This window comes from Perca fluviatilis, chromosome 2 (assembly GCF_010015445.1).
Source record: "Perca fluviatilis chromosome 2, GENO_Pfluv_1.0, whole genome shotgun sequence".
In the NCBI taxonomy this organism is placed as follows: domain Eukaryota; kingdom Metazoa; phylum Chordata; class Actinopteri; order Perciformes; family Percidae; genus Perca; species Perca fluviatilis.
In genome coordinates, this window is record NC_053113.1 from 35881465 (window position 1) to 35908699 (window position 27235).

The 27235-nt window shown below is 42.2% G+C and overlaps 1 protein-coding gene across 1 annotated transcript; it reads left to right on the forward strand.

Annotated features, from left to right (window-relative positions):
* The first annotated feature begins 6537 nt into the window (after nucleotides 1-6537).
* Nucleotides 6538-27196, forward strand: zbtb16b (zinc finger and BTB domain containing 16b). Its single transcript, XM_039782302.1, has 7 exons — nucleotides 6538-6666; nucleotides 7838-9111; nucleotides 11773-11870; nucleotides 14265-14351; nucleotides 21870-22040; nucleotides 23140-23307; nucleotides 24511-27196. The coding sequence occupies exons 2-7, from the start codon at nucleotides 7934-7936 to the stop codon at nucleotides 24738-24740; spliced, it is 1932 nt and encodes a 643-aa protein (XP_039638236.1). The 5' UTR covers nucleotides 6538-6666; nucleotides 7838-7933; the 3' UTR covers nucleotides 24741-27196.
* Nucleotides 27197-27235: the final 39 nt, after the last annotated feature.

Sequence of the window (27235 nt, forward strand, 5' to 3'; positions counted from 1 at the left end):
CCTGCAAGTGGTTGTTAAGTTTTGTTTACTTTGTCTGTTACAGGGATGTTCCATCTCTCACAGACACGCTGGCATTGATTAAACACAGGCCCACAGACTGCAATGTTTGGATCATAACTATATTTGTTATGGTTATAAAAAATACAGGATTAACCCACAGCCAGCTGCAGGGGGGAAAGAGACTGAAAGAATCCCACAACACAGCGACAGTGTGCACGATCAGATCAGATTTGGCCCATTTCGTGATCAAATGTATTCCAGTACATCACCGCCTTACCACAGCGTTGGTTAACATATTCGTTAATCAAATGGATTTGATTAAAAAAAGAACAAAAAAAAGCCAACTCATTGAACTCCACAGAAAGACACAAACTGCCAGCAGGACTGCTGATTCTCAGCCAAGGGGTTTAAGAACCTTGTATCTTATGAGCTAAATTTACGCCACATATTTGTTTGGAGGGCAACCACTACGGTAGCTACCGTTTCTTCCTCACATCAAAGCAGATCAATGGTTGTGCTTTTGAAACAAAACAAAAAACTCTAAAAACTCTAAAAAGCATTTTTGTACTATTTAAAAAAAACTACAAAGACTTCTTTTCCATTTCCTGCCTGCAAGCTTGTGCAATGTGCCTGTGTCGATAGATTGTCTCGTCATCAGTTTCTATGATAACCTGCATAGCTGTGTCGTGAGAGATTTAGCCTATTGTTTTTATTTAATATATTGTATTATTAGAAGAAAAGTACGATAAATGGACTAATGTGGTCATTATAACACGTGTAGTGTATGAAATCGTCCGTCTCTGGTCACAGCACTATATATTTGCCAGCTATAGTGAAGGAAGGTGTTTTGAGCCTTGGCATGAATTCAGTCGGTACTTTATAATGTATAAATACAAGGCAGATTGTTTGGCAGAAATAGTTCTCATATTGATTTAATGAGTGTTACCTTTGGGGCTTGTTCTGGCATTCCTACACATTGTTTTTATTTCTCCCCCCCAGTTGTTATTCAAGTGTTCTGTAATGTGGTCTTTGAATTATCTTTTTTTTTTTTTTTTTTTTTTGTTTTTGTCTTTTTGTATAAAAATCACTCACCGAGAGCGACTGCTTGACACGTTTCGGGATAAACATTGGCAGGAAGCAGGGTGGTCCCACCTGAAAACGGAAGAGAGATCAAACTTTAGATGAAGAGAAGTAAACACAGATCGGAGGTCTATAAGAGCAAAAAGACGAGCTTCACTCACCTTGTACTCCACTGCTGTTAACATGACCACCTTGCTCCCTCGCCACTTGGACGCTCCTTTTGGTTTTATTGGGTCAAACTCAGAAAATATCTGTTGTGTACAGTCTGAGTGATAACCCATTTGCAAAATAAAAAAAAAATGGTTTCCGAATCAAATTTTGTCCTGCCCATTTTTGTCATTAGTTTTATTTTATTTATTTTTTTATTTCGCTTTCTCAAGAAACTGAGTCCTTGGATTCAGACCATGTGTCGACCTATTTTAAACGCTAGATGGCAGCAAATCCCTAATTTTGTATCCCCTTTTGTTTTCGCCATGTCATGGACACACAGGACTATTTACAGAAAGGTTACAGAGCAAACAGGTTATGTTGGGGCTGGAAAATTCCCCGGGCTACTTGTTGAGATAGATGTGGGGGAGTGGGGGGAAGCAAATAAACACGTGTTACATAATGCATGTTTGTGCGGGAGTGAAGTTAATACTTCCAGGCTAGGATGTCAAAATACTATGTACCAATAAGGGCTGGATATTTTCAGCTCTGGCTTTCTTCCACTCGCTACCTCTGATGTGAAATGAACACGCAAACCGGTGCTGTGTCAACAGAGAGTCAACAACCACAGCGGCCCGCACTGACCCGGCACGGCATCCTGTTTCACTCCCCACGCTGACCGACTATCCCCTCTTACCTAATTTTATTTTATCCCCGACTGTCCTGTGAAATACAAACTGTTTTAAGATCTTTATATAGTCAAATCTGCATTAACCAATGTCGGCTTCTTATTCCAGGACAAAAAAATGGTCCTGAGCGGGCTGCCTGTCAGTAGTTGAGCTGCCCTGTAGATGTCACTGATTGCAGCCTTGATGGAGAGACGAGGAGCAGAGGGCGATCATTCAGAGCCGTGACGTCTCCCCGGTGATGGTTTGCAGCCTGTCAAGTCAGCAGCAGGCAGCCGTGATGAGACAGGAAGTTAGGTGATGGGGCCTTCAAAATAAAAAGTAAAAAATAAATAAATCACTCGTAAAAAAGGAGAAGCGATAGAATAGAATGCTTTTATTGTAGAGCTGGGCAATATATCATATTATATTAATATCGTGATACGAGACTAGATATCGTCTTAGATTTTGGATATCGTAATATGGCATGAATGTAAATGGACTGTTTTTATATAGCGCTTTTCTAGTCTTAACGACTACTCAGAGCGCTTTAACATAGTACAGGAACCATTCACCATTCACACAGATTCATACACTGTGGCCGAGGCTGCCGTACAAGGGGCCACCTGCTCATCAGATAAACACTCACACACATTTACACTCCGATGGCGCAGAATCGGGGGCAACTCGGGGTTCAGTGTCTTGCCCAAGGACACTTCGGCATGGAACTGCAGGGCCAGGGATCGAACCACCAACCTCCAATTGGCACTTAGCCACAGCCGCCCCATAAGTGTTGCCTTTTCCTGATTTTAAAAGGCTGCATTGCAGTAAAGTGATGTCATTTTCTGAACATACCAGACTGTTGTAACTGTTCTATTATTTGCCTTTACCCACTTAGTCATTATATCCACATTACTGGTGATTATTTATAAAAAATCTCATTGTGTAAATATTTTGTGAAAGCACCAATAGTCAACACTACAATATCGTTGCGGTATCGCTATCGAGGTATTTGGTGAAAAATATCGTGATATTTGATTTTCTCCATATCGCCCAGCCCTACTTTATTGTCACTGTACAACGACATTTGCTGTGCAGCCCCTGAAACGTCCTATGAAATGTACCTTTTTTGGTTTACATTCGTAATTTCATTTCTGTGGTAGGCTACATTTACATTTCACTCATGCACCACCTGCCACATGCCTGTTTTATGCAGTCTGTGATACATACGTGCACCTGCCGCCATACAGATAACTAATGATAATAAAAAAAGAACTTAAAAAGTAACACGTCAGAATCTACTATTAGTACATTGTGCCAAGTGCTATTGCACCTTATGAAGATGTTATTGCACATTATAAAACTGTTATTGCACATTACCTCATTTGTATGGAAAATACTATTCCAGTTTTAGTCCTGTTGAGGGGAGTATTGTGATGATGTTGGGGGTGGTGGAAATGGGGGCATTGTTTTGTGTAATTCAGGTCAACGATGGCTCTGGGGGTAGAAGCTGTTACAGCCTGGCAGTGTGGGTCTTTAACGCCCCGCAGCACCTTCCAGGTGGGCTTTGCAGTGCAACAGGAGCTGTATGACAACGTGGCGCTTGTACAAAAGAGCTGTAGCTACCATTCAAGGTAATTAGGGCCCGAGCACCCACCATGTCTGTCAGCGAAGGCCCTGTTGAAACTGCTATGTTTATTGTTATCTGTAGAACTAAGTTGCATTTTACATTTTTCATATTTATATAGAGCTACATAATGCATGTTGCTGTAACTTGAATATACGTCATCGTCCAATCTGCCCCAAACTTCACATGCGTGTTAAGAGTCCAGGCCTGAGGACATTTACATGAAATGTTTATGGTGTGGCTTAAGCCCCTGACACACCAACCCAACGGCCGACCGTCGGCAGAAAAGCCAGTCGCACTGATCAGTCGGCTCCCCGAGGTCCAAAAAGTGCCTCGGTACACCCCGAATCGATGCCGACTTCAGCGTACGTTCCGTGCGTGCACGAGACGTAATACGTCTCCATAACAGCAAGCGGCGCTAATCTGTATTGTCGACCAAAAATTAAAACCGGCAGCTGATTGGACGAACGCGTCACGTGGGTCTGGCTGCTCCCGGATTTTTCAGCAGGGCATAATGGCGGCTTCGTTCGGAATACGATCTCATGTTTTACGAAGATAGTTCACCGAAACGTGTCTCTGAAAACATTTTCAGCGAGAAATAGGCCACGCAGTCTTCATTTCAGATCGACAAAGGTCAGTTTAAAAGATTTCCTGTCAGATTTTGAGATGCTTAGTCACGCTCATCCCGCTCGTCATTTCCAGGTTAGCACTACTCCACCAATCAGATTGTCCATTGAGTCCGACTTCCCGCCTTCCGATTCGACAAGTCAAATCGGCCCAAATGAAGGCCGACCGCTCCTCCGACGGACGACGGCACAGAACACACCGAACAGACTCGAGTCAGTGACCTCGCCAGACTGTCCGATGGGCGATTATTGGGTTGGTGTGTCAGCGCCTTTACACGTGATATTCAGCAACATGACATTAGTAATAATTAGTGTGTGCTCTCTAGCGCCACTCAGTGGACACAGGAATTGGTGCAAAATTTGCAATATGGTATTTTCAGTGCCACATGCTCAACAAAGGTCAATACGTCTATCTCGTGTGTGCGGTGTCCGATGGTCACAGATATGCACGGCCGCGTTAAACGGCGTCTCGCCAGCACCCCTGACATGCGAGAGGGTGCGAGGGCCCAATCAATGCTGCTCGCAGCTTTGATTTCCTTTGTAATTTAACTTGGAATTACAGGAAGTTTATTATTCTAGTATGTAGGTCATTCGCTCAAAAAAAGCGATAACACTCCGTTACTTGCATTCAAAAGGTTTCTTCAATAAAAGTGCATAAGTATAATCAGCTGCTTAAGTATCACCAGTATAAGTAGTCATTACGCAGAAAGCATGGATTCCGTGTTACATTATTATGTTATTGGATGATTATTACTGATACAGTATCGTGTCAAGAACATGTAAATGTTGCAGCTGGTCCAGGTGGAGCTAATTTAAACTGTTTTATATCATGTTATATATGTGTAGGCTATGTGTTATGTAGTTTAATGTATACTCAAAGGATTGGATTTTATAAAATACATGTTTTTTTACGTAAAATATGAATCTGCAAAGTTACTAACCATAGCTGTTAAATAAATGCAGTGGAATAAACGTGTCAAATACCATAAAATGGGTGTAATCAAGTTAAGAATCTCAAAATTGAGTAAATGTACTAAGTTACTTTTCACCACGGCATTCTACAGTTTAAAACATACACATTGTGGTTTATTTTATAGGCTGGTTAGTTTTAGCCTCAATACATGGGCCTGCTTTTAAATCAACATTAAAGAAAAAAAAAATGAAAGAAACTATTTAGTGTTTTATCCACCAGGATTTGGGAATCCAGGAACACATATTTAAAAAATGCTGGAGCCTGAAGGGGGAGGTTTTTTTTTTTCTTCTTGTGGACTGACATTCTTGACCTCAGTTGCCCTCTTGGGTCAGGGTCTTAAAGCACTAGGTCAACAGGATTCTTTGCCTTTGTATTTCTAAAATCTTCTATACAGGCCTGTTTCTATCTGCAAAAATCTGTTGAAATGTCATATAAATAAAATAAGAATTGCAGTAGCAGAATACAGTTTTGTTTTTTTTGCAACATCTCAATATCCTTTAGTCAGTCACAAGTTGGAGTTATGTCACTCTTGCTCCCCCTCCCCCTATTTGCTTGAACACCACAGAACCACTCCCACATTTTTGGTTGACTTGAAAGACAAAAAGTGTATTCTCCAAATGTGTCTCTAAACACCTCCATTCCCAGCAGTGATAGTCCTAACAGAAGAAATGTAGTAGTTAAACAGATTTTTTTTTCTTCTTCATCCAAGTATAACTTGGTATCCAAATGAAGGTAAGCAAAGCAACATATTAAAGATAAAGTCTGAGTTAAAAACTTGAAAGGAAGCATGTATGTTGAGGCAGACAACCTCCATCAAAAAAAGAGTTCCTCTCGAACTATGGGATGATAATAATATAATGCATCTTTAACCATTTGTACTCCAATTGCGCTGTAATTGCTAACAGTTTTCACAAATTGTTACCTTAAAAATGTGTGAAATTGTAAAAATTTTAACAGCCAACTCGTGAGCTTACTTATTCTACTATATTTTCTTTTTGGCAAAAATGACCTGTAGTGTTATATTCTAGCAAGATAAAGGGAACCAAATGTTTTGCTTCTTTTCATGTTTTTTTTTTTTTGCAACACTTGAAGCAATTAGAGCTACATGACATCATAGTGTAAAAATAATATTATTGGCTTACGCTATTTTGAGTCTATCTTCATTTTAATTTGATAGTCTTAATCTGACTATATCATCAAGTTCTCACAAAACAAATGCTTTTTTTTTTTTAAATAGCCTTCATTCTTAAGTTTGGTTGCAACATAATTATTTATTAACTGAACATCTCTCTTAATTTCCTTTTTTTTTTTTTCTTTCTTGCTATTCTTAACAATAACACTATTGAAATATTTCAACACGTGGTTCTCGAGACAGGTTTTATTTTGAAACGTGTAACCGGAAGTGTTGTTTCTCCCCTGCTGGTTTGATTGTATTGGCTGGATGATGGTTTGCTTACTCGGAGCAGGACTGAGTTTGGAGCGGGTTCTGTGAAATGTGTAACCATGATGTTGCCTGGGTAATCAGCGGAGGACGTTAAGGAGACACAGGTAAGAACAACTGTGACAGCCGACACTTTTATACTTCTGATCATTTTTACGTGTGATTACTCTCCGATGAACTACTTTCCAGACTCGTTCACTCATTTCAACAAAGTAATATGTCAAATGTCAGTTTTGTGGCGGGTTGTTATAATGCCGTTTTACACCAGATAAGTGGCGGTGGGGGGCGGGGGGGGGGAATCGAGCCCAAGTTTGTCCGCAGACGGATTTAGGATTTTACAAAACTTGATTTTAAGCTCAGACTGTATCGCAGACTGTTCCGACATATCATTGGACTATTTGGGATACATTTGGGGTCTTTTATTTGTCGGACAAGCAAGCGTTCCCTCAAACACCGCGCAGCCAGTAAACACAAGCGCGTGGACGGGGTTAATTTGTCGCAATGTGTTTGGATAATAAAGGTGGAATTGTGCGTGTGCACCTGATGCGCTCTGATGTTGCGGTTAGTTGAGGATGCAGCCTGTCAGCATCACTCGAGACCTTTGCTGCTGACTGAGAGTCTAATCGTTACTCGAGACTGTCGTTTCGGGATTTAAATGTGTTGAAAATACATGTTGGTGTCAAGATTGCGCTTCGTTTTCATGCTTTCATCAATTTGATACTTTTATAACTTATTTATGGATTTTTAACAGAGCGGCTTAATTGTCTTTAACACGTCTAATCGTGTACGTGCGCAGCGTAAATGAACTAATCAGCCATGCAAGGCGTTTGTTGATAGCGACCCTACCTGTTGAGGGCACGTGCGCATGTGCGTGTGAGTGTGTGTGTGTGTGTGTGTGTGTGCGTGTGCGTGCGTGCGTGCGTGCGTGCGAGCGTGTGTGTGGAGCTTGATAAATTGAACCGTCACTTCTCAGTATGCAGACGTTATTACAGCGACGTGACCGCTCTCTAATCACCTGCAATGGAAACTGTTGCTTTGTGCTTATCGACCTGTTGTCTGCTTTCGGTTCTTAATTAAAATAAATAAACATGTAGGGTGTATGAGATCAAATTTGACATGTTTTGATTTATATTATTTAAAAAAAAAAGAAGAAATATTCCAAACCAATAATCAGTGAAAGTGTACACTGGAGTTAAATTAACCGCCTTTTACATCACAATGTAAGCCAGACAGGCACTAATGATCCTCTACCCTCCCCCTCTACACAAATCACTACAGACACTACAAACAGCTGAAGGCAAGTGAAGCAGGCAGGACAGCCACACCTCATGCGTGGGCTCGGCAAAGGTCCGAGTGGATACGGGTCTGACAAACATGGGTGTGCTCCAGCTCCACAATCCCACTCACCCCAGCACGCTTCTGCAGCGGGCCAATCAGATGCGTCTGACCGGCACCTTGTGTGATGTCATCATCACGGTGGACGGCCAGGAGTTCCCGGCTCACCGCACCGTCCTGGCCTGCACCAGCAAAATGTTCGAGATCTTGTTCCACCGCAGCAGCTTACGCTACGCCCTGGACTTCCTGTCCCCCAAGACCTTCCAGCAGATCCTGGAGTACGCCTACACCGCCTCGCTCCAGGCCACAGCCGAGGACCTGGATGACCTGCTGTACGCCGCTGAGATCCTGGAGATAGAGTACCTGGAGGAGCAGTGCCTGAAGGTGCTGGAGACCATCCAGGCGGAGGAGACGGAGGAAGTGGCGGCGAGGACCCACAGCTCCGGAGACCACAGCGACCACAGCCGGGCCAGGCACTGGAGGCACATGTTGATGTCCAAGAAGCATTCCATACAGGATGGACCCAACCGCATCACTCCCACCGCTCTGCACCACCTGGCGCTGTACCACATGAGGGAAGGGAGCTCTCCTGGCCTAGAGCCCAACGCGCCTCCTGAATTGTGCCCCAAGCTGGACGCGGATGTCGACATGGAGAGTTCCCAGCAGCCTCAGCGCCGCAGCGCAGAGTTATCCCAAGCGGCATCCCTGGATCCTGGCAGAAGTATAAAATCCGAGAGCATGCAGGTGGACGATGCCAACGGCTGCGAGGGCAGGTCCTCCAGCACTGGGGGGGGGAGCTGCGTGTCCGACCAGCCCAGAGACGAGGGCCCAGGGACGCCCCTGAGGGGCAGCGTGATCACCAGCGCTCGAGAGCTGCACTCAAGCCCTGAAGACGGAGGACAAGTGGTTGGTAACACTCTGGACAGTTTCCCCGGGATCTCTGAGAAACATCTGGCCTCCATATACTCTGTGCCCTCCAGCCACCCAGGGGAGGGGATGCTGCCAGTGTCCGTTTCGGTGGCCCCGTCCCTTGGCGTGCCACTGGATCCGAGGGCCTACAGCGGCCTCCTGCACCAAGGCTTGCTGCACAGGGAGCTCCTCAGCAGGCTGGGCCAGTTTGCAGCAGGGATGAGGCACGAGGGCCAGACTCATGGCCAGCAGTGTTGTGGGGAGTGTGGGCTTCAGCTGCACAGCAGGCAGGCCATGGAGCAGCACAGGTAACATGCACAAAACATCCATCAACACCACCACCTTTTTTTTTTTTTTTTTTTTTTTACACCTTCCTGCAACATTACACTATATTCTAAATCTATTTTAGTATCTTAAGTAATGGGAAATGAAACAAAGTGAAAATGTGTAACCACTTGGTGCCCAAATTCTGATAATCACTTGCAAAATCCAAAAGAAAGAGGACACTCGCTGCTCAACATCTTTACTGACAAACGTGTGTTGCGTCTAATAAAAGATCTGAGGGATGTGCAGGTGCATTTGTGCTTGTATGCGGTATGATGAAGTAGTTGATTATGCTGTTAGGAAAAGCACTGGTTGGTGTCTTTTGAATTGACTTGTTTCTCGGTCTGCAGTATTTCTTTTTTTTTTTTTTGCTCCATCATGTTAAAATGCTATGAGAGTTAAAAGCTGGAAGGAGCAACAGCAAATATGTTAATTTATTCTCAGGGACACCTGCACTCCTGTTTTAACAGTTATACGTCTGGGGCAAGTTTTCAATCAGGTCTTTGTGAGGTATTTGATACAAAGAGGCCTTGGTGTCGCATAACGCTGTTATTTACAAAGCCTTATATGGTAAATTCTGTTCTGATTATTTGTGAAAAAAGCGTGCCTCACACAACAGGCTGTCTCCCAGGCTATTTGATATGCATTCCTTTGCATCAGTAGAGAGGAGCCTCTCAGCAGGGACCAGACTGGACGCTTCAGCTAGATGATGGATAACTTCTGCTTCCCGACCTGCTCTGTTTTTTTTTTGTTTTTTTTGTTTTTTTTCATTCCTCCTTTATTCACCAGCTTGTCAGTTTAGATTTTGTCATTGTGCACACAAAGTTACAGACTAGCTCAATGACATCTCTCATTAACTTGATTGCAGATGTTTATAATTGTGCGTGCTTGGCAGTGTTTGACTCATCACTAATCATTAGAAACAAGACAATCTGTTAGCCAACAGTCCTATTACGCAGTTAGCTCAGGATTAGGATCGCAGCCATTCCCTGTCCGCGCCCGTGGCTGACATTTCAGCCTCGTGTAGCTCCAGAGTTGCGTTGAAACCGCCCGGTGAAACAGAGCATCCTGTGGGATATTTAGTGATGCGCGTTGCTTACTCATGGAGACAGGCGGATGTCCGCAGGTTGAAGGAGTTGCATTGGTGGCACTGCTTAAGGATGTAATGAAGTTTCTGTAGGTCTGTAACCAGGTCACTGAGCATACACCTGGTCTTCAGATTGACATTTTGTAGTTTTTGTTGTTAAAGACGTTTCTCCTGGCACTCTTTACTACTGAAACGAAACGGTTTAGGTTGCAATTTCTTTTCTTAAGTAGTCCAAGAAGAAGAAGGGAACAGGAAATAAAGAAATTGTGTTCCTAAATTAGAAATATGCAAAAAAAAAATAAAGTTGATGCCTTCATAACAAAATGACTACAACATTAAACTACATTATTTCAGGTCATCTTTAAAGGTTACCGAAACATCTGTTTATAAAACTAATTATAGTAATATTTTGGTTGTTTTCAGTATTCTTAAATTAATGAACTTAGAATTAATAATTGTCATTGCATCCTTTTTGGGAATTAGAATATTACCAATTACCATTTTTATGGTATTTTTGTCTTTATTATGGTGGAGAGGAGATAGGAAATGAGAGGATTGAGATGGGGAATAAAATGCAACAAACATGTCCAGCTGGACTCGAACTGAGAACGTCGTGGTTATATACGGTCAGCCCCCTAGACCACCAGGATGCTCCATATGTTGGTCTTTTATTTAGTTATTAACAGTGGAGAGGAAAAAATATATATACATCACAATTACACGGTTGACACCTCAGACTGCTGGGCCATCAGGATACCCCAAATAAAAGTCTCACGTAAATGCTCAAGTAAATTATCATCTTTCAGTCAAATCTTCAAACTACAGTAAAAAGCCAAAAACCCGTCAGTGCTCCTGAGCAAAATCATTCTTTTTCCCGAAATATGGTAATGTTGATTTCATGCGTGCTAAGTTACATCTCGTAGCTCATTTATTTAGACCACAGAGTGTGTTTATTGATCGAGTCCTTTTTAGGCGGTAAGCAGGGTGATGTAAGGATAACAGTACAGATGCCTTGCATGCTTTTATGTGTGTGATATGATATGATGGGTTTTGCTGCTGGCGCAACTTAGGCGCATCATCGTCTTTTCTCCTTTTCATTGCAGTTACAGGAGAAGTGTGTGTGTGTGTGTGTGTGTGTGTGTGTGTGTGCATGTTATGCTAGGGTTGTGAGTATGTGTGCATGCACTTGGTGTGTGTGTATGTGTTCTTGTGTGCGTACCCAGTGTCTTGCAGTGCTGGCGGGTGGAGGCACGCGTATGTCTGCACTCTGAAATTAGCCAGATATCCTATTGTCTGTGTTCTTTTAGCATTCATGCGTTGTGATTCACAACTGCAAGGGCCTCTTACACTAATGATGCTGCATTCAGCGAGGGATTCTTGCCGGAATTAAAACATGCTCCTCTTGTTAGGAGGACAATGATGCTTCTGGGTTTGGGAGATCTTACAGAAAGAAAAAAAAAAGGCACAGAACCGAGATACTTTTATTATCACAAGTGCGTTCCTCGCTCTGTTTTCGGATCTGTTGAACACGCTCACATTTGTGTTTGTCTTTCCACAGGAGGCTGCATAACGAAGAGAAAGGCCACGGCTGTGAATACTGTGGCAAACACTTCCAGGACAGCATGCGGCTAAGGATGCACATGCTGTCTCACACAGGTACTTAGGAACTCTCACACTCACATCTCAGAGTATTCAGTGCTTACACAGCCTCTTGATAGTGCGGCCTTTCAAATGCACCTGTTCATACTACTACTCCACCCCCCCCCCCCACCCCACCCCCTCCCTCCTCCTCCTACCAGTTAGTGCTGCTCCGAATACTTGGATCATGCTTTCTTTTCCATGCTTAGGTCTATGTACCTCTCCCTCCCTCTCCTCTCCGTCGCTCTCTAGTGTCTCTCTCTCTCTCTCTCTCTCTCTCTCTCTCTCCATTTGAATCGTTTCTGTGTTTTTTTCGGAGACTCTGGCAGCACGCCAGCTCTGCCCCTTCTGAGTGATGACATCATCAGCTGCCGGCAGGCCTGGGTGTTCTGCCAGTGTTCCGAAGCGTGTGTGATGGCTCGCTCGCAGATGTGTGTCCAGGAACACACTGTACCCAAATGCAGACTTAATCAGACCTGACTGCTCTCCCAGCTACTTTATCCAAAATAGAGAAAGAGGAGGCGGAGGGAGGGTGGATCAGGGACTAAAAATGAAACTAAAACAGAAACAGAAACCTCAGTTGGAATATTTGTATAGACAAGGAAAGGTCCCTGTCCTCTCCGACTGCTCTCTCTCTGAGGATTGTTCGGGAATGACATACTGCTGACAGATGAGAGAGAATCTGCTTCTTTAAACTTCACCTGAGTCGTCCCTTTATACCCTTGCCCTGCATAACCCCTAACCACACATATTGTCTTGCATTACTTGTAGACCTTAGACAACACGCTTGGATTTTCAATTCGCAGTGACATCCACGACAGAGGCACCTTTAACCTAATTTGAAATTTTTGCATAAACTCTCCCATCCCAATGTGTCAACCCATAATACTACAAAAAAAGAGAGATGTGGATCTCATTTCTTTGTCACTGTGTATTTCGGTATAGCAGCCTTAGATCCCGCTGGTTGCTAAGGAGCGAGTGCTCCACTGCTCTAATGGGCTGATTTGGTATTCAGCTCGATGCTGGCTCTTATTTTGGTATGCCAGACAAAGTGTTTTGATGGAGGACGATTGCAGCCGCGTCTGGAGACAGTTTGATGGTTTATGGATGAGAGCACACTCCGTGCCTTTGACTGCACAAGACAATGCACTATGTTCTCTTCTTCCCTTATCACACAATCTCACACAACACAACACACCACACTGGACAGCGTCACAAAACATCAGCATCTACAACGCTGTTCTAGTGTTGCTCCTATATAAGAATTCTCTCCATCAAGTTTTATTTTGCTCCGTGTAATAAAACGCACCGTTCCCAAACACTAACCAGTTTGTTTTCAAAAAGTGTTGCTTTTAGAAATGAACAGATTGGGGCTTTTTCTGTTATTTGTGTGCAGCACTGGGAACAGTGGCACAGTGTCTGTGTATAGAGGCATCGTAAGAGTTGAAAGAGGACCACATTTAGGCTGTAGCGCTCAGAGTTCCCAAAGCTTGTGGGTGTTTTAATGAGTCATTTTAACTTCATTTAAAGCCAGCTGAGCAGAAAATAGATCAGTGAATGAGCCCTGGGCCAGTATGGATCTGCAACCGATTTACATCTCTGTGAGAGCCAACCCACATCCAAACAGCTGTGTGTGTGTGTGTGAGAGAGAGAGAGAGAAAGAGAGAGAGAGAGAATGTGTGTGTGTGTGTGTGTGTGTGTGTGTGTGTGTGTGTGTGTGTGTGTGTGTGTGTGTGTGTGTGTGTGTGTGTGTGTGTGTGTGTGTGTGTGTGTGTGTGTGTGTGCGTGTGTGCATATCTGTCCTATGTGTCTCTCTGTGCAGGTGTGAGGTTAGTGCAGAACAAGGATTGAACATTTCTGCAAGCAGTATGCATACTTTTGTCTTTCATGTCTTCATCAGAATAGACAAGGGCATTCCAAAGGTGAACTGGGAACTGTAGTTACAGTGCATGCGATGGGATTTGGGGTGTTGACTCTGAAGTGTTTTTTGATAAAGGGATGTGCCGCAGGCGGGAAGCGTCTGCTGTAGAGAGAACACCCAGTCCTTCTGTGGCCTCTCCGGCAGACAGTCTGCTCACTTTTCAGACTGATAACAGGGCTCGGTAAATAAAACTCTTCAGCTCGGCTCTTTTTTGTCTTTTGTATTTGTGTTTTTACGGCGCTTTCCTCTGCTCCATTGTACTCCGCACATTTGCTTCTTGTGTTAACACCTGAAAAGCACAAGTGTGTGACAAGCGAGGCTCTTTTGGTGACTTTTAAAATAGGGCGCCTTTGTTCCCATCTTGTTGCTTTTTCCACAGTTCTCTTTTTAAATGCCAAATTAACTGACTTACTCTAACAATTACAAACACACCTGTTTGTGTTTACTGTTTGATCATGATACCTTATTATAAATTTTGATTTTATCTACAGCTCCTGCAGAGGCGCTGGTGTGTGATCAGTGTGGAGCAACATTTTCCTCAGAGGATGCTCTGGAAGCCCACAGGCAAACACACACAGGTACTTCACACACACACACACACACAGGTACTTCACACACACACACACACACACACACACACACACACACACACACACACACACACACACACACACACACACACACACACACACACACATCACATTTAACCTGGAGAGCATGCATTGAGCTATGGAGTAGGCTGTGACTACAGGACTCGTGATTGTGGGTCTAAACTGGCTTGTCATGCTGGCTGGGTTAAACTGTTCCTGTCATGATGCTCCATAATGTATCATCATGAAGGTGGGAGGCCCTCTCACATATCACCCACTAATATCTCTTGGCATCCAAACCTACTGCGTGGCACTTTGCCACAGCTGTAGCTTTACAGCGCCAGCATTACAGTTTGACAGACATACTATCCTCACCTCCTGCCTGAGAGTGCCTGTGGAATTATTTACCTCAAACAAGATGAACACCTTCTGTTTCTCAATCATCTCTAATGTAGAAAATGTTTGTACAACATTTTTCTTGTGGCATTAACAGTTGGCATCAGAAAAAATCCAATTTAGTTTTTTTTTCTTAAAAGTTTTTTGGCCGAGTGGCTGCACAAACCTGGATGGTGTCATGTGATGTATTGTCTGAGCTCTTTGGTGTTTGGAACAACCGGCCTGAGGAGCTGAAGTCACTTTCATCTTTTTAATCAATTCATTAAACCCACATTAACAGACTTCTGTATTATTAGTAGCAAGCAGTAACAGAGTGCTTTACAGTATAAGAAGAAGATAAGATGATAAGAAGATAAGACAATATATAAAACAAGGGAAATTACGTGTATAACCTATTAAATAGAAGGGTTTCCAGAGTAGCATTTTCACTTAGTATTTGTATTACTATCATCAAGAGTGTTATTACTTCTGGTGCCACTTTATTATGATAGTAGAGTTATAAAGGGTTTATAAGTTGTCACGACCTTATTGATGGTTAATAGGTAATTCATTAATACTTTCTCTATCAACTTTACCTTCATTATCCGTGAGGGCCATCTGAAACATAAAATGCAGAGTTTTTAACCTAAGATGATAAAACATAATGATACAATTGCAAAATCTCACCACACGAGCGAACATAAAACAATTTATATTAAAAAAAAAATATATATATATATAAGGACATTCTGCAGTTGCCAGGTTGTGTGCCTACATTTTATAATTTTTTGGTTGGTGTATGTTCTCTGCTTTGTATTTTTAGCTCTTTGATTAATCAGGAAGAAAACCTCCTGGGAATTGTTTAATCCCTGATACTCTCAAAAATCTGAACAAATAAAACCTTTAATGACTTACAATATCATTTATAACTTTAGGCTTGTTGGTTTATTTTGAAGTAGAGCTGAAATGTTTAGTCTATTCACCGATCAGTCATAATTACCTATTTTGATGATTGATTAATCGTATAAGTATTTTTTTAAGCATAACAGCTAAGCATGTACTGCAACCAGCCTCTCTGTGTCAATATTTGCTAATTGTCTTAGCCTTCTTTGTTAGTAAAATTAACATCTTTGGGTTCTTGGACTGTTGGTTGGGCAAAACAAGCATTTTGAAGACATCTACTTGGGCTCTGGAAAATGTTGATGGACATTTTCTACTATTACCCCCACATTTCATATACGAAAAGATTAAACAATTAATCAAGAAAATAACCAGTAGAATAAATAAAAATTTAAATAATGGATAGTTGCAGCCCTTTTTTTATAAAGAGGACAACAATAACCTATGACCCAGTTTTTACACAGAATAATAATAATAATAAACACTAACTTACATGATCAGTCAAATATGAAGCCACAATCTGGCGAGGTCTAAAGCATTGATAACTGTTGTATTGCCATTGATAAAATCATCACTGGCAACCTATAAAGCCTTAACAAGTACACCTTGTAGTGAAGTGGCACGTTACTCTTGAATATTACCCCATTAGCTTGTGAGAAAGACTTAACAACACTTGTTTGACTCAAAACTCTCCAACTGTGAAATACAGGCAGTATTGTTGTCAGACGACACACATAGTGTACCTGACCGTGTCTGAATCCACACCTTTTCTGCTACTGTCAGAGAAAGGTGATAACCCTCTCAGGAGCATTGGCATGTAACTGTAACTCCAGGTGGCACACACAGTATGAATACTTAATGGATGTGGACATGGAGGGGTGTTAACGATGCCCAGAAGTTTCTACCCTTATCTGCCCAAGTTGTAAACATCCAGAGCTCGGTTTCAGCTTGGCAGTGTATCCAGAGCAGGGTACAGGAGGGCATTGCTCTCTCATTTAGTCATGATCTTAGCTCGTTCTGCTGTGACGCATGACCCTTTTTACTGACTCTTATTGTAGCTCTCACAGTCTACAACCGGCATCAGCTACAGGTAATTTAATCATCTGTGTCGATGATATGCTCCAACGGCATGAACGTTTACATTCAATAAACATAACCTGGTTTTTATTTCTCCTAAAAACACAGGATATGTCCATGTCGATCGGGCCGCCTTGCCTTTAATTTGCCATGTGGCATAACCAGTGAGCCAAATGAGTGTCCTTTGAGCAGATTAACACGTGTCAGGCCTCAGCAGCTGCAACACTGCTGTCCACCTCCTCTGGAACAGAAATAATACTACTTTTGGGAGAACCTTACTCTGAAGCAATTTGGCAACACTGGCTACAGTGAAAGTCTCTTTAGCTATTTTGATATGTCAGAGGTGAATGGCCGTGGGTTGTTGAAGTTAGAGATCAAAGAGTGGGAGGGGGGGTTGGGGGCGGAGTGGACTGTGGGAAGGAGAGGGGTATGTGAGGACTTCCTGAGGGCAAGAGGATTGCTGCTGGTGTTGAATGCCAGGACTGAGAGGGAAAACAACATCATGTGCTGCTGTTTACTCCTCACCACAGCACTGTCATAGCCTCCTCTGACCTACTTGTCAGTGCCCAAAATAAAAGAATGGATCTGTCTCTGAATTGCTCTCACAACAAAGGGGTTTGTTTCATCAGAGCAAGTCAAAGGCTCTGGGGCACCAAGCTCTCAATTTTGGAAAACCCAAGACTGTATCTTATCTCTACAGCACGCACAGCAATTGACTGTATGTGCTTCGAGCCATGCTGACAGACCGTTTTGCCACCTTGCCTTTAAGGCAAAGACCATAAGAGTGCTCCTTTGTGTACTCACAGCAGCTGCACTGTTTCCGCGCATTACAGGCTGCTTCATCAAGTGAATAATATTACCTTCTGTCCGAGCCCTAATTAAACAGTCCTGTAGTCCATTCAGATACAGCCCGGGCTTTTATAACGCAGAAATTTTAGCTTGCCTAATTGTGTGTCCGTTATCATACTGCTCCCTCCTGTTTATACCCAATTCATACCAGGCTTAAACTGAATTGAACTGTGCTCTGTTTGGCCATTGTGCCCCCAGTATTTATTTGCATGCACTGTCATGATACACAAAGCCCCGGGATGCCTTGTCATTTCATATATAGCAGATAGAGAAAATATTGTAAACGTTCCAGAAATGGAGGGGAATAAAACCGTGTGTGACCTCAATGAACCGATCCATGGAATGGTGGTTAAACACGAGCAACGTATCTCTTGTTGCATTAATTATTAAGTTGGTTGTTCCTCACTCGGGTAGATTAGCAGTCTGCTGATGAGCGCCCGGGGTTGTTTAAGGTACTGTAGCGTTTGTGTATGTGCTTCTCGAGCTGCCACAACTACAGGGAGCTGTCTGCATGAACACATACAGTAGTGTGTCATGTGAGGTCGAGCACATAATGCAGCCTGCATAATGTGTGTATGTTTAACTGGGTGATATCAGTGAGCCGGCAGACAGCGAGCACATACACCGAGCAGGGCCCTTAGGACATAGTTTCTAGTGTCTTCACATTGCATACTCCAGCTAGTGGACATGATCAGCCATGATCTAATAATGTAGATTGTGAAATCTGTGTGAAATGATTTGCCCTTTTTGATGGCAGCAGAAGATTAGTTTAGCTTTGACTTCATTCACAATTTACTGAAACAAATAACCTTAATAGATCAAATTCTGCAAGCCTTTATTAAAATAATGCAGGTCAAATTACGTGTTATATTACATGTTATATATATATATATATATATATATATATATATATATATATATATATATATATATATATATATATTTATTTATTTATTTATTTTAGCAGATATAAAAGACAAATTATTCACAAATCAATCGGTTTAATTGGTGTGCTCCGGACACTAAAGTTAAGATTAACACAGAAGAAATTATACAGATTTGCGGTCTTCACTGAATACAATCTCTTGTTCAATTTGCAGCGGGTTTACTCCCAGATTCTCAGGGTGGGAAAACTTTTGTTTGCCGCTTGAAAAGAAACAGGCTGCGCTTATTTGTGAATGAAGGGATTAGCTTGAACACTTCACCCCAACAAGGACCATGATCCTATCTGGTTGCCTAGACACATGGTTTTGTTTCTTAGGCAGCGTGAGAGCGTGGCTGGCTCCCACCTCGGTTGGACTGAATAAGTGGCAGATGTATGAAGGCAGACCATGTTAAATCACATGGGCATACTCATGGTCTTAGTGGAGATATGCTGAAATAGCATAGCAACCTCAAACCATCCTGAATTGCCAAGCTAATTGTGCATTAGACAAGCCGCTCATTAATAAAATGCACACAGTAAATGATTATATGTTCTGCCTCATAGCAGATTTGCTTGAAAGTAAATCATTATTCCCACTGTTAGGCTCCCCTCCCACTAAACACAATGCACAGTCAACTCTCCAGCCTTTGAGGAATACCATTGATTACGTGGTATTTACCCCATTGAGGGGCAAGGGTCAGGGGTCATCCTGTGCCTTAAAACCCAAATCCCAAACCCATTGTCTGGTTAAGGGTGAGAAAGCAGGGGGCAATGACAGCCAACTTTAGGGCTTATTCTCTCATAAAGAAGCTCCTCTGCACTTATTACCAAAGCTTACTGGAAAACTCTACAACTGCAAATCCTTTTTCTTTGAAAAGTTAACAGAGCGCAGCGAGGAGAAATGCCACCACTAACGCATACAAACACTTCCTTGCCACGGAAAGGTTTTTGTTTACACTTCAAGATATTATTTGTTATTTTTATTTCCAGCGTCAGTTGCGCAGAATGAACCGAAAACGACTGCTGAGCTGTTGTCACCGTGTGACAGCCTGAGATCAAGAGTGAGATTCTTGTGACAGAATATTTGTCATATTTCTTTGCTCAAGTTTCCGTATTGCTGGTGACAGAAGGATCAGGATATACATCTGTGAGAGTCTGCGAGTGTGTCAGGAAGTAACGGGTTTAACCTCCACAAAGAAAACTGGGATGTTGAATTTTCAGCGCAGGCTGAACAAAGTACGCAGGCTGTATTGAAACACGCATTTACAGTACATGATAGTTAATAAAGAAAGAGTGGAGGGAGGATGATTAAAGTAGCTTTGAAGTATCTACAAGGTGGTTAATATGCCATTCAGCTTGTTGAGGGCTCTGCTCTGCTCTGCCTGTAGCTAAAAGCATCCTGCGCACATTGGAACAGAAAGCACCACCCCCTGCTGGCTGCAGCCAATATTACAAGAGAAACTGGTTAAAGTGGATCAAGGCTTCCTCATCACAGGTCATGCAGACTGCATTTTAAAATGCCTTTAGCTATTTTTAGGTAGATCATTATCCAGTCTCTACTGTTGCACAGTGCATAGTGAACTGGCATTAGTTAGGCATGACTCAAGCAGAAAGTGAAGCTGGTTAGGCGAAAGGATTTCCTGTATGGTCAGCGGCTAAGGGGGAGTGGGGAGGGCGCGGAGGCGTTGAGAATGGAGGGTCTTTTGTCTTCAACTAAAATATTGTGATCCGTGGGTGAGAAAGGGCCTTGGTCATTAGGCGACAGCATAAAGACAGGGATTGTAGGAGTTGCGTAAGGAGCCTATGACTAATGGGCTTGGTCAATGAGGGCCTGAACCTTATTGTGTGCCCTTTGTACAAAAGTCCACAGACTAAAGCCTCTGAACAGGTGCAGTTCATTCCACCGGATCGCCTCTCTGCAGGATTGTTAAGATCAGGGAATGTCTTTCATCCGGTCTTCTTGCTGTTAATGATTAAGAATGATCAGTTCTATTAGTGCCGGGTTTTTGTTTTTTGGGGATTTCAAAACTAGGTTAAAAAAGAAGCGACATTATTTGAAATACTAGGCTTTGTGGTTCTATGCCAAATTATATTTATCCGTGAAATGTGAAGTCTAAAAGAGCGTCCTGCTTTGTTTGAGCAAATTGTGATACTTGGATTAGTAAACAATGCACAGTGAATGTTTCTGATTTATCCCTGAAAATGTGAATTTGCTTGATTTGTTTCTTTTTCTTTCCACTTTGAACAGGCTTGCCTGTTAACTTGATTGAACCAAAAGTGTCTGACACTCTTCCCTCTTAGTATGAGTGTGCTGTATCCCTTTCCCTGCGTTAATTCCAATTTAATTGCCAGTTGCCTCAAGGCACTTCAATAACAGTAACAAATGATTTGATTTAGTGGACCTCATCAGACTGCATTTTAAATGCGACACAGCAACCCCACTTGAATTCCAATGAAGTGCTGGCACAGTCCTCTGTTTACTAATGATCCTCCGCTGGAGATGTCTGATTGAATCTGAGTCAGGAGCAATGGGACCTGCTATCATTGTAAATGATCTGCAACCTGAGCAGACAGAGAAATAAGGACCTCATAATCTCACATTAAAGCCTCACTCTCCAGGACATGCACATTATGTCCAATGCAGCTGATTAACCAGTCCCTCGGTCTTAGCGCACATATAAATTTGCATCGGTGTGAATGCCAGAATGGATTTGAGTGCTGGCATACACAGACTGTAAATCAAGTGTTGACTGTATGACAGCCAATGGATCTTCTTCACATAGCCATTTTCACTTGAGCTAGCCTGCCAGCGACTCCCTATCTGTATTCCTCTCCACACTCCGTGCAACAGGAAAGCAGCCCCAAAGAGATGCCAGGTCACACACAGGATTAAACTGGATTGTGTTTTTTCCTGCAGTCCTGCCTTTAATGGCTTGATATCACTACTTAACATTCTGCACAGAGCGCATAGTGTAGGCATCATTTAGGGTGGAGCTACTATCAGCCGCTCTTTGAGCACAGAGACAGAGGACTTCACAGGCTGGAGCTGACTCCTGATGGGGAATGAAGAGAATAATTACACATCTAACACACCAGGAGGAAGCCATTGATTGTGTGATTGGCATGCTGTGCATTGTGTGGGAAATTCTTAAAGAAAACAATGACTTTCATGGTTTAAAATAGAACGCATAAAGACTCGCAGTTGAAAGTGCCTCCGGGCTTTTAGGGGAGTTAGTTTAGGTAGAGGCACTTGCTCTTTGAAAGAAGCTTTTCCCTCTGAGGACTCACACAAAGTTGAAGTGACCCAGTTTCCCCACTTAAGGCCCTGTCTGTGTATGGTACTGAAATAACTGCGTGTCTGTGTCTTGTGCGTTCTCCAGGGACTGACATGGCGGTGTTCTGTCTGCTGTGTGCAAAGCGCTTCCAGACCCAGAAGGCCCTGCAGCAGCACATGGAGGTCCACGCAGGCATGCACAGCTACATCTGTAGCCACTGTGAGCGCCCCTTCCCCAGCCACACTACCCTCAAAAGACACTTGCGCTCGCACACGGGTAAGAGACGGATCATTGGCACCATCATCGCTGTCTATAGTGTCCTTTCATAGAACATATGCATGTGGTGTCAAATGCATGCACATGTTGAAAAGGAGACAAAAACGGCTGGGTTTATTTTTGTATATAGGTTAATTTCCTTTAGGTTACTGGCTTTGAGGGTTTAGTCAATTTGCATGCATCCTCTCCCACCCTCCTTTTCTCTTCTCTATAAGATGACTCACCTCTCTGATGACAGCACTGTACCGTTATGGCCGGTGCATATTTTGGGCAATTTCATCCTGTTTATATTTTGGGTTCTTAGACAGCCTTTGGGCTTCTGCAATTCACGGCTGTCAGTTCTAGTGTGGTTCACACAAAATGATAGAGGAAACCCAAATAAATATTGAAGGAAAAGCAAATGGAAATGACTTGTCTGTGTGTTCTACTGAGGGTGAGTGTTAGTGCCGCAGGAGACGGAGAGATATTTACTGAAAAGATGTCCCCCTTTCTTCTTTTACCTTAAATAACACTCCCAGCTGTCAGGATGGCTTGATGTCTAGACAGGAGAAATACATAATTGATGTGAAGAGACAGAAGTGAAGGGAGTTTTGGCCATGGCAGCGTATCTTGTTTGTATGCCATTCTGCTTGGAAGTAACATTTTGTAAATGTCATCTGCTCCACAGTGGGGTGGGGGATTGGGGAGAATCGGCCTGTAATGAGGAGAGCAATGTATCCTCTGACTTGGCTGTTGCTGTGGACACTGAGATAATGAGGCACGTAGGTCATTGGAGATGAGTCAAACCCTCAGCCTAGGAGAGAAATAGATTAACTACAGTGTATAGAACAGAGCAGCACATGCCTGGAGGACTTTTATTAGCTATTAGCAGACAGCCAAGAGGAGTGTCCTCATGTCATAACATTAGCAACGTCTGAAAGCGCATTATTTCCCTGCTTGATATGCATGTGCAGAAAGGGCTCTGTGACTATTTGACCTACGCAGCTGCATATGCGCCCATTCCATGTCGTGCCAAGGATAAAGTTAGCCTTCAATGCTTCTCACGATAATGGGCTGTGTTGGTGTTGTGGCTGCTGTTGTGACACCACTGTGTTTTCAGGCGATCACCCGTTTGAGTGTGAATTCTGCGGGAGCTGTTTCAGAGACGACGGCACGCTGAGGGGCCATAAACGCATCCACACAGGAGAGAAGCCTTATGAGTGCAACGGCTGTGGGAAGAGGTTCAGCCTCAAACACCAGCTAGAAACACACTACCGTGTACATACAGGTGAGAGATCAGAGCTGAAAACACACTCACACATACAGGAGAGCAGGGTCTTCAGGGTATTTCAGTGCTGCTAATAGGGCTGATTTTATACTGTTATTCAATATCTTTCAAATTTCAAATTTAAGATAGGGCTAGTGATAGTGTTTGTTTTATTGTCAATCCCATAAATAGGCAAAAACCAACAATGAATTGATCTTAACGACAAGTATTGTTTGTGAAGCTTATTCCTCCAAAACGCACAAATAAGCCACACTTTTGCACTGGGTGACATGGTGTCTTCATTATTAAGAACACAGCCACTGTAGTTTATTTTGAGTCCATGCCATGTACACTGTCCTGCTGCGTAAAAACACTCACTAAATGTGTGTTAATACGCAGCTGAAAATAGTCTCCCACTAATTTACTTTTACTTGTGTTCGCTAAAAACTACAGTGCTACAGCTGTTGTAGAAAATTACCTAACTTTTTTTTTGTTAAAGCATACTATATTTTTGTTTTTAAAGATTTAAAGATTCTCTGAACAAATTGGCTTTGGTGTGCCACAGACAGGGTAGAGAAGTCCAAAAAATATTAAGAGTCAGACTAATGCATTAAGGTTTTGGTCTTTTTGTGGGACTGTAGTAAAATCAGATAAAATATAGAATAATGCAAGATTTAAAAACTATTACAGCTAAAGTAACAGTGTGTCCTACAAAAATATATTATTTAAAAAATCTAAATTCTATTGAAATTGGGACTAAAATTGGAACTAAATAATAAAAAATAAAAATACATTCTTACCACAAAATTATGATGGTTTGCAGCTTTTAAAGCTATGTTATGGAAGAGGAAAGTTACAGAGTGCCTTTAAATGTACTTACTTCATATTAAAACACTATCAAACCATTAAATTACATCATTAAGATGTGCAACAGGTCTAAATTTTATCTTTTATTTTATCTTTTAAATGCTACCTGATTCCTTGCTGAGGTCGTATTTGCAGGGTAAATGACGCGGACTGGCCAATATCTAATCAGCAAACCGATATAGGTCTAATCCTAGATCACAAACACACACACACACACACACACACACACACACACGCAAACACCACACAATACCACATCAAGTACAGTGGACTGAAATAGAGGTGAGTCCCGTTTCACCTGGCAGGCCCTCTGGCTCCGGGTCTACAAGGTTAATGCTGTATTGTTGAATTTTTCAGGTGAGAAGCCATTCGAGTGTAAGCTGTGTCACCAACGGTCCAGAGACTACTCGGCTATGATCAAGCACCTGCGCACTCACAACGGAGCGTCTCCGTACCAGTGCACCATCTGCCAGGACTTCTGCCCGAGCCTGGCCGCCATGCAGAAGCACATGAAGGGCCACAAACCGGAGGACGTGCCGGCCGACTGGAGGATAGAAAAGACTTACCTGTATGTCTGTTACGTCTGAGCAGGACTTGGACCGCACGCACACACACGCTGTTACTGTTGGGTGAAAACCTCGTAACTCCAGTGTTGCTGTTTTTTTCATGCTGAAAGATTACATGTCTCTGTATGTGTTTAAAAAAAACAAACATTCAGACTCTTTTTTGGGATGAACTGAAAAATGCATTGTGGGAAGTTGTCGTTCTGGGAGATGCAAGGTTTTTACCTGACAACAGAGACATGCAAGCACGAATCCAAATGTGTGTACACACTAGGGCTGCAACTAATGATTAGTTCCATTATCAATTAGATTATTATTGATATGAATATGTTTGATGATTATTATTTTTACTACTAAGTGATTAATCGTTTAGTCTGAAAAATGTCAGAAAAGTAGTCACATTTTGGTGACAAGGTGACATCTCAAATAACTAGTTCTGTCCGCCCAACAGTCCAGTCTGAAGAGATTCAGTTTACAACGATAGAAAGCGAAGAAAAGCAACAAATTCTCACATTTTGAGAAGCAGGAAACTGTGAATATTTTGCAAAATGACTGAAAATTGTTGACAATGAGTTTCTGACGACTTGTTGTTTCGGCCCTAGTGCACACAAGTATACACAGACACACTCTCCCTCCCTCCCTCCCTCCCTCACACACACACACACACACACACACACACACACACACACACACACACACACACACACACACACACACACACACACACACACTTTTGATAATAGCTGTATGTGTAATGGATCCACTGTGGTTAAAATCTAAGCCACAATGGCTGCGACTGCTGACCTGTATGTGTAGCAGGAGCTTTTGGATTGATGAGTCATCTTCTATGATTGTGCAGTAGATGTTGAAAATAATTCCACAAAGGCTTGATTGGCTGAAAATTGCAACATTTTCCCTCCTAAATTCCTGTGACATCTCACTTTTGTTTTCTGCTGTTGGATTTTTATTTTTTTTATTTTGGAGTTGCTCATTTTCTGCATGTTTTACTTGAATGGCTGCCACGTTTTGACCTCATAAGCTTGATCTCTTCATTAACTGCCTTGTCTTTCTTGCGGTGGGTGTTATTGTTTCAAGGTAGCTGGCTTACAATTTGAGTTCCTCTTGCAATGTAGTAGGTTTTGCTATTTATATGTTGTTTATTTGTTACCAAATATGTGCTGGTTTTCATCACACCCTCTGTGTCTCTTGGGATGATTTCTAGTAGAGCGAGCTCTACCTCTCCTCACTTCTAATCCCACTGCAAATCGTTCAGTCATCGGTAGTTTTAATTTTCTAACAAATACATCAGAATTTAAATGGACAAGCAGTGTGTAAAAAAAAAAAAAAACAGCCTCGACATGGCTTTTATGTGTAGTTTTTTATCATTAACTATATATACATGTCTTCTAAAAATCACAGAATCAGAATTTTCTAGGAGAAAATTGAAGAAAACATGAAAAGAAGTAGTTGTTTTTTTTACAAAACCTGAAAAGAAAATTCTGACATTGAATCACTATGAGCAGGTTATTGTCAGTTGTAGTGTAGCTGTAATGTACAAACTGTCATGGTATGTTATTCCCTTATGTGAGCCTAACACAGGCCTAATAGATTTAAACATGTTGTATTTTTGTATTACAGTAATTTGCTATCTGTTTACATTTGGTATGATTTGAGAAACATCTTAATGTGTGTTTTATAAGTCTCTGATTTGATTAAGATCCCTTCCTTGTGCCTCTTTTATAAGTAGAGCATTGATGTGCTTGAGTACATGGGTCTGTGCTATTGGTAGTTGTTTCTGGGTGTTTGTTTATTGTTACTTAATTAAAGATAGACTGCCATGTAGATCCACTTTGTCTGAACATTGCAACTGGAAGCAACATACTGTGATAGTGGCTGATACTCTGAGACAAGCGTGTACTTTTTTTCATCACAATTGCTTGGAACTTGCATCAAATTGTTCCCTTCGAAGTGACAATGGACTGAGATCTTTGGATGAAAACGGTGTGTATAGCAAATCTTGGCGTCTGTGGGCATTACCAATGCCTTCTTAAGTAGCCAACAACACTCAGTGCCATGAAAACACACATTCACTGTATCTATTCTACATGAACATGCACTATAAATGGATTTCCTTAGTGGACCAAAAGAAACGGAGCACTTTTGTTTGAAAAGGGTTTTTTCTTTGATCTTTCTATGTTGTAATAATGCAGATGTCCTTTTATTTGATGTGTCCTAGAAGGATGTGATTAGCATTGTTTAGATTATGTCAATGTCTGTCTACCTCAGGGCCAGATCAAAGCTCGACCTGGTATCCAATCAGGGTTGTTCTTCTTGCCATGTGTGCAGTAAAATCCCTCTTCATTACAGCTTTGTAACACAGTGTGTGGAAGTGTTTTCTCAGTGTGGATTCAGGCACAACTCTGTATGCGTCAGTGTTCAGTGGCATGGTTAAAAAAAGAATAAAACAATTTACTATTTTATGCATCTTGTCTTATTTGCCCACTGTTTCTGCTGTCAAT

Excerpts from the sequence above, each read along its gene's own strand:
- zbtb16b (XM_039782302.1), top strand. The coding sequence starts at position 7,934 with ATGGGTGTGCTCCAGCTCCACAATCCCACTCACCCCAGCACGCTTCTG. Across the intron at positions 11,871-14,264 it reads GCACATGCTGTCTCACACAG|CTCCTGCAGAGGCGCTGGTG; the intron begins GTACTTAGGAAC and ends TTTTATCTACAG. Across the intron at positions 14,352-21,869 it reads CCACAGGCAAACACACACAG|GGACTGACATGGCGGTGTTC; the intron begins GTACTTCACACA and ends TGCGTTCTCCAG.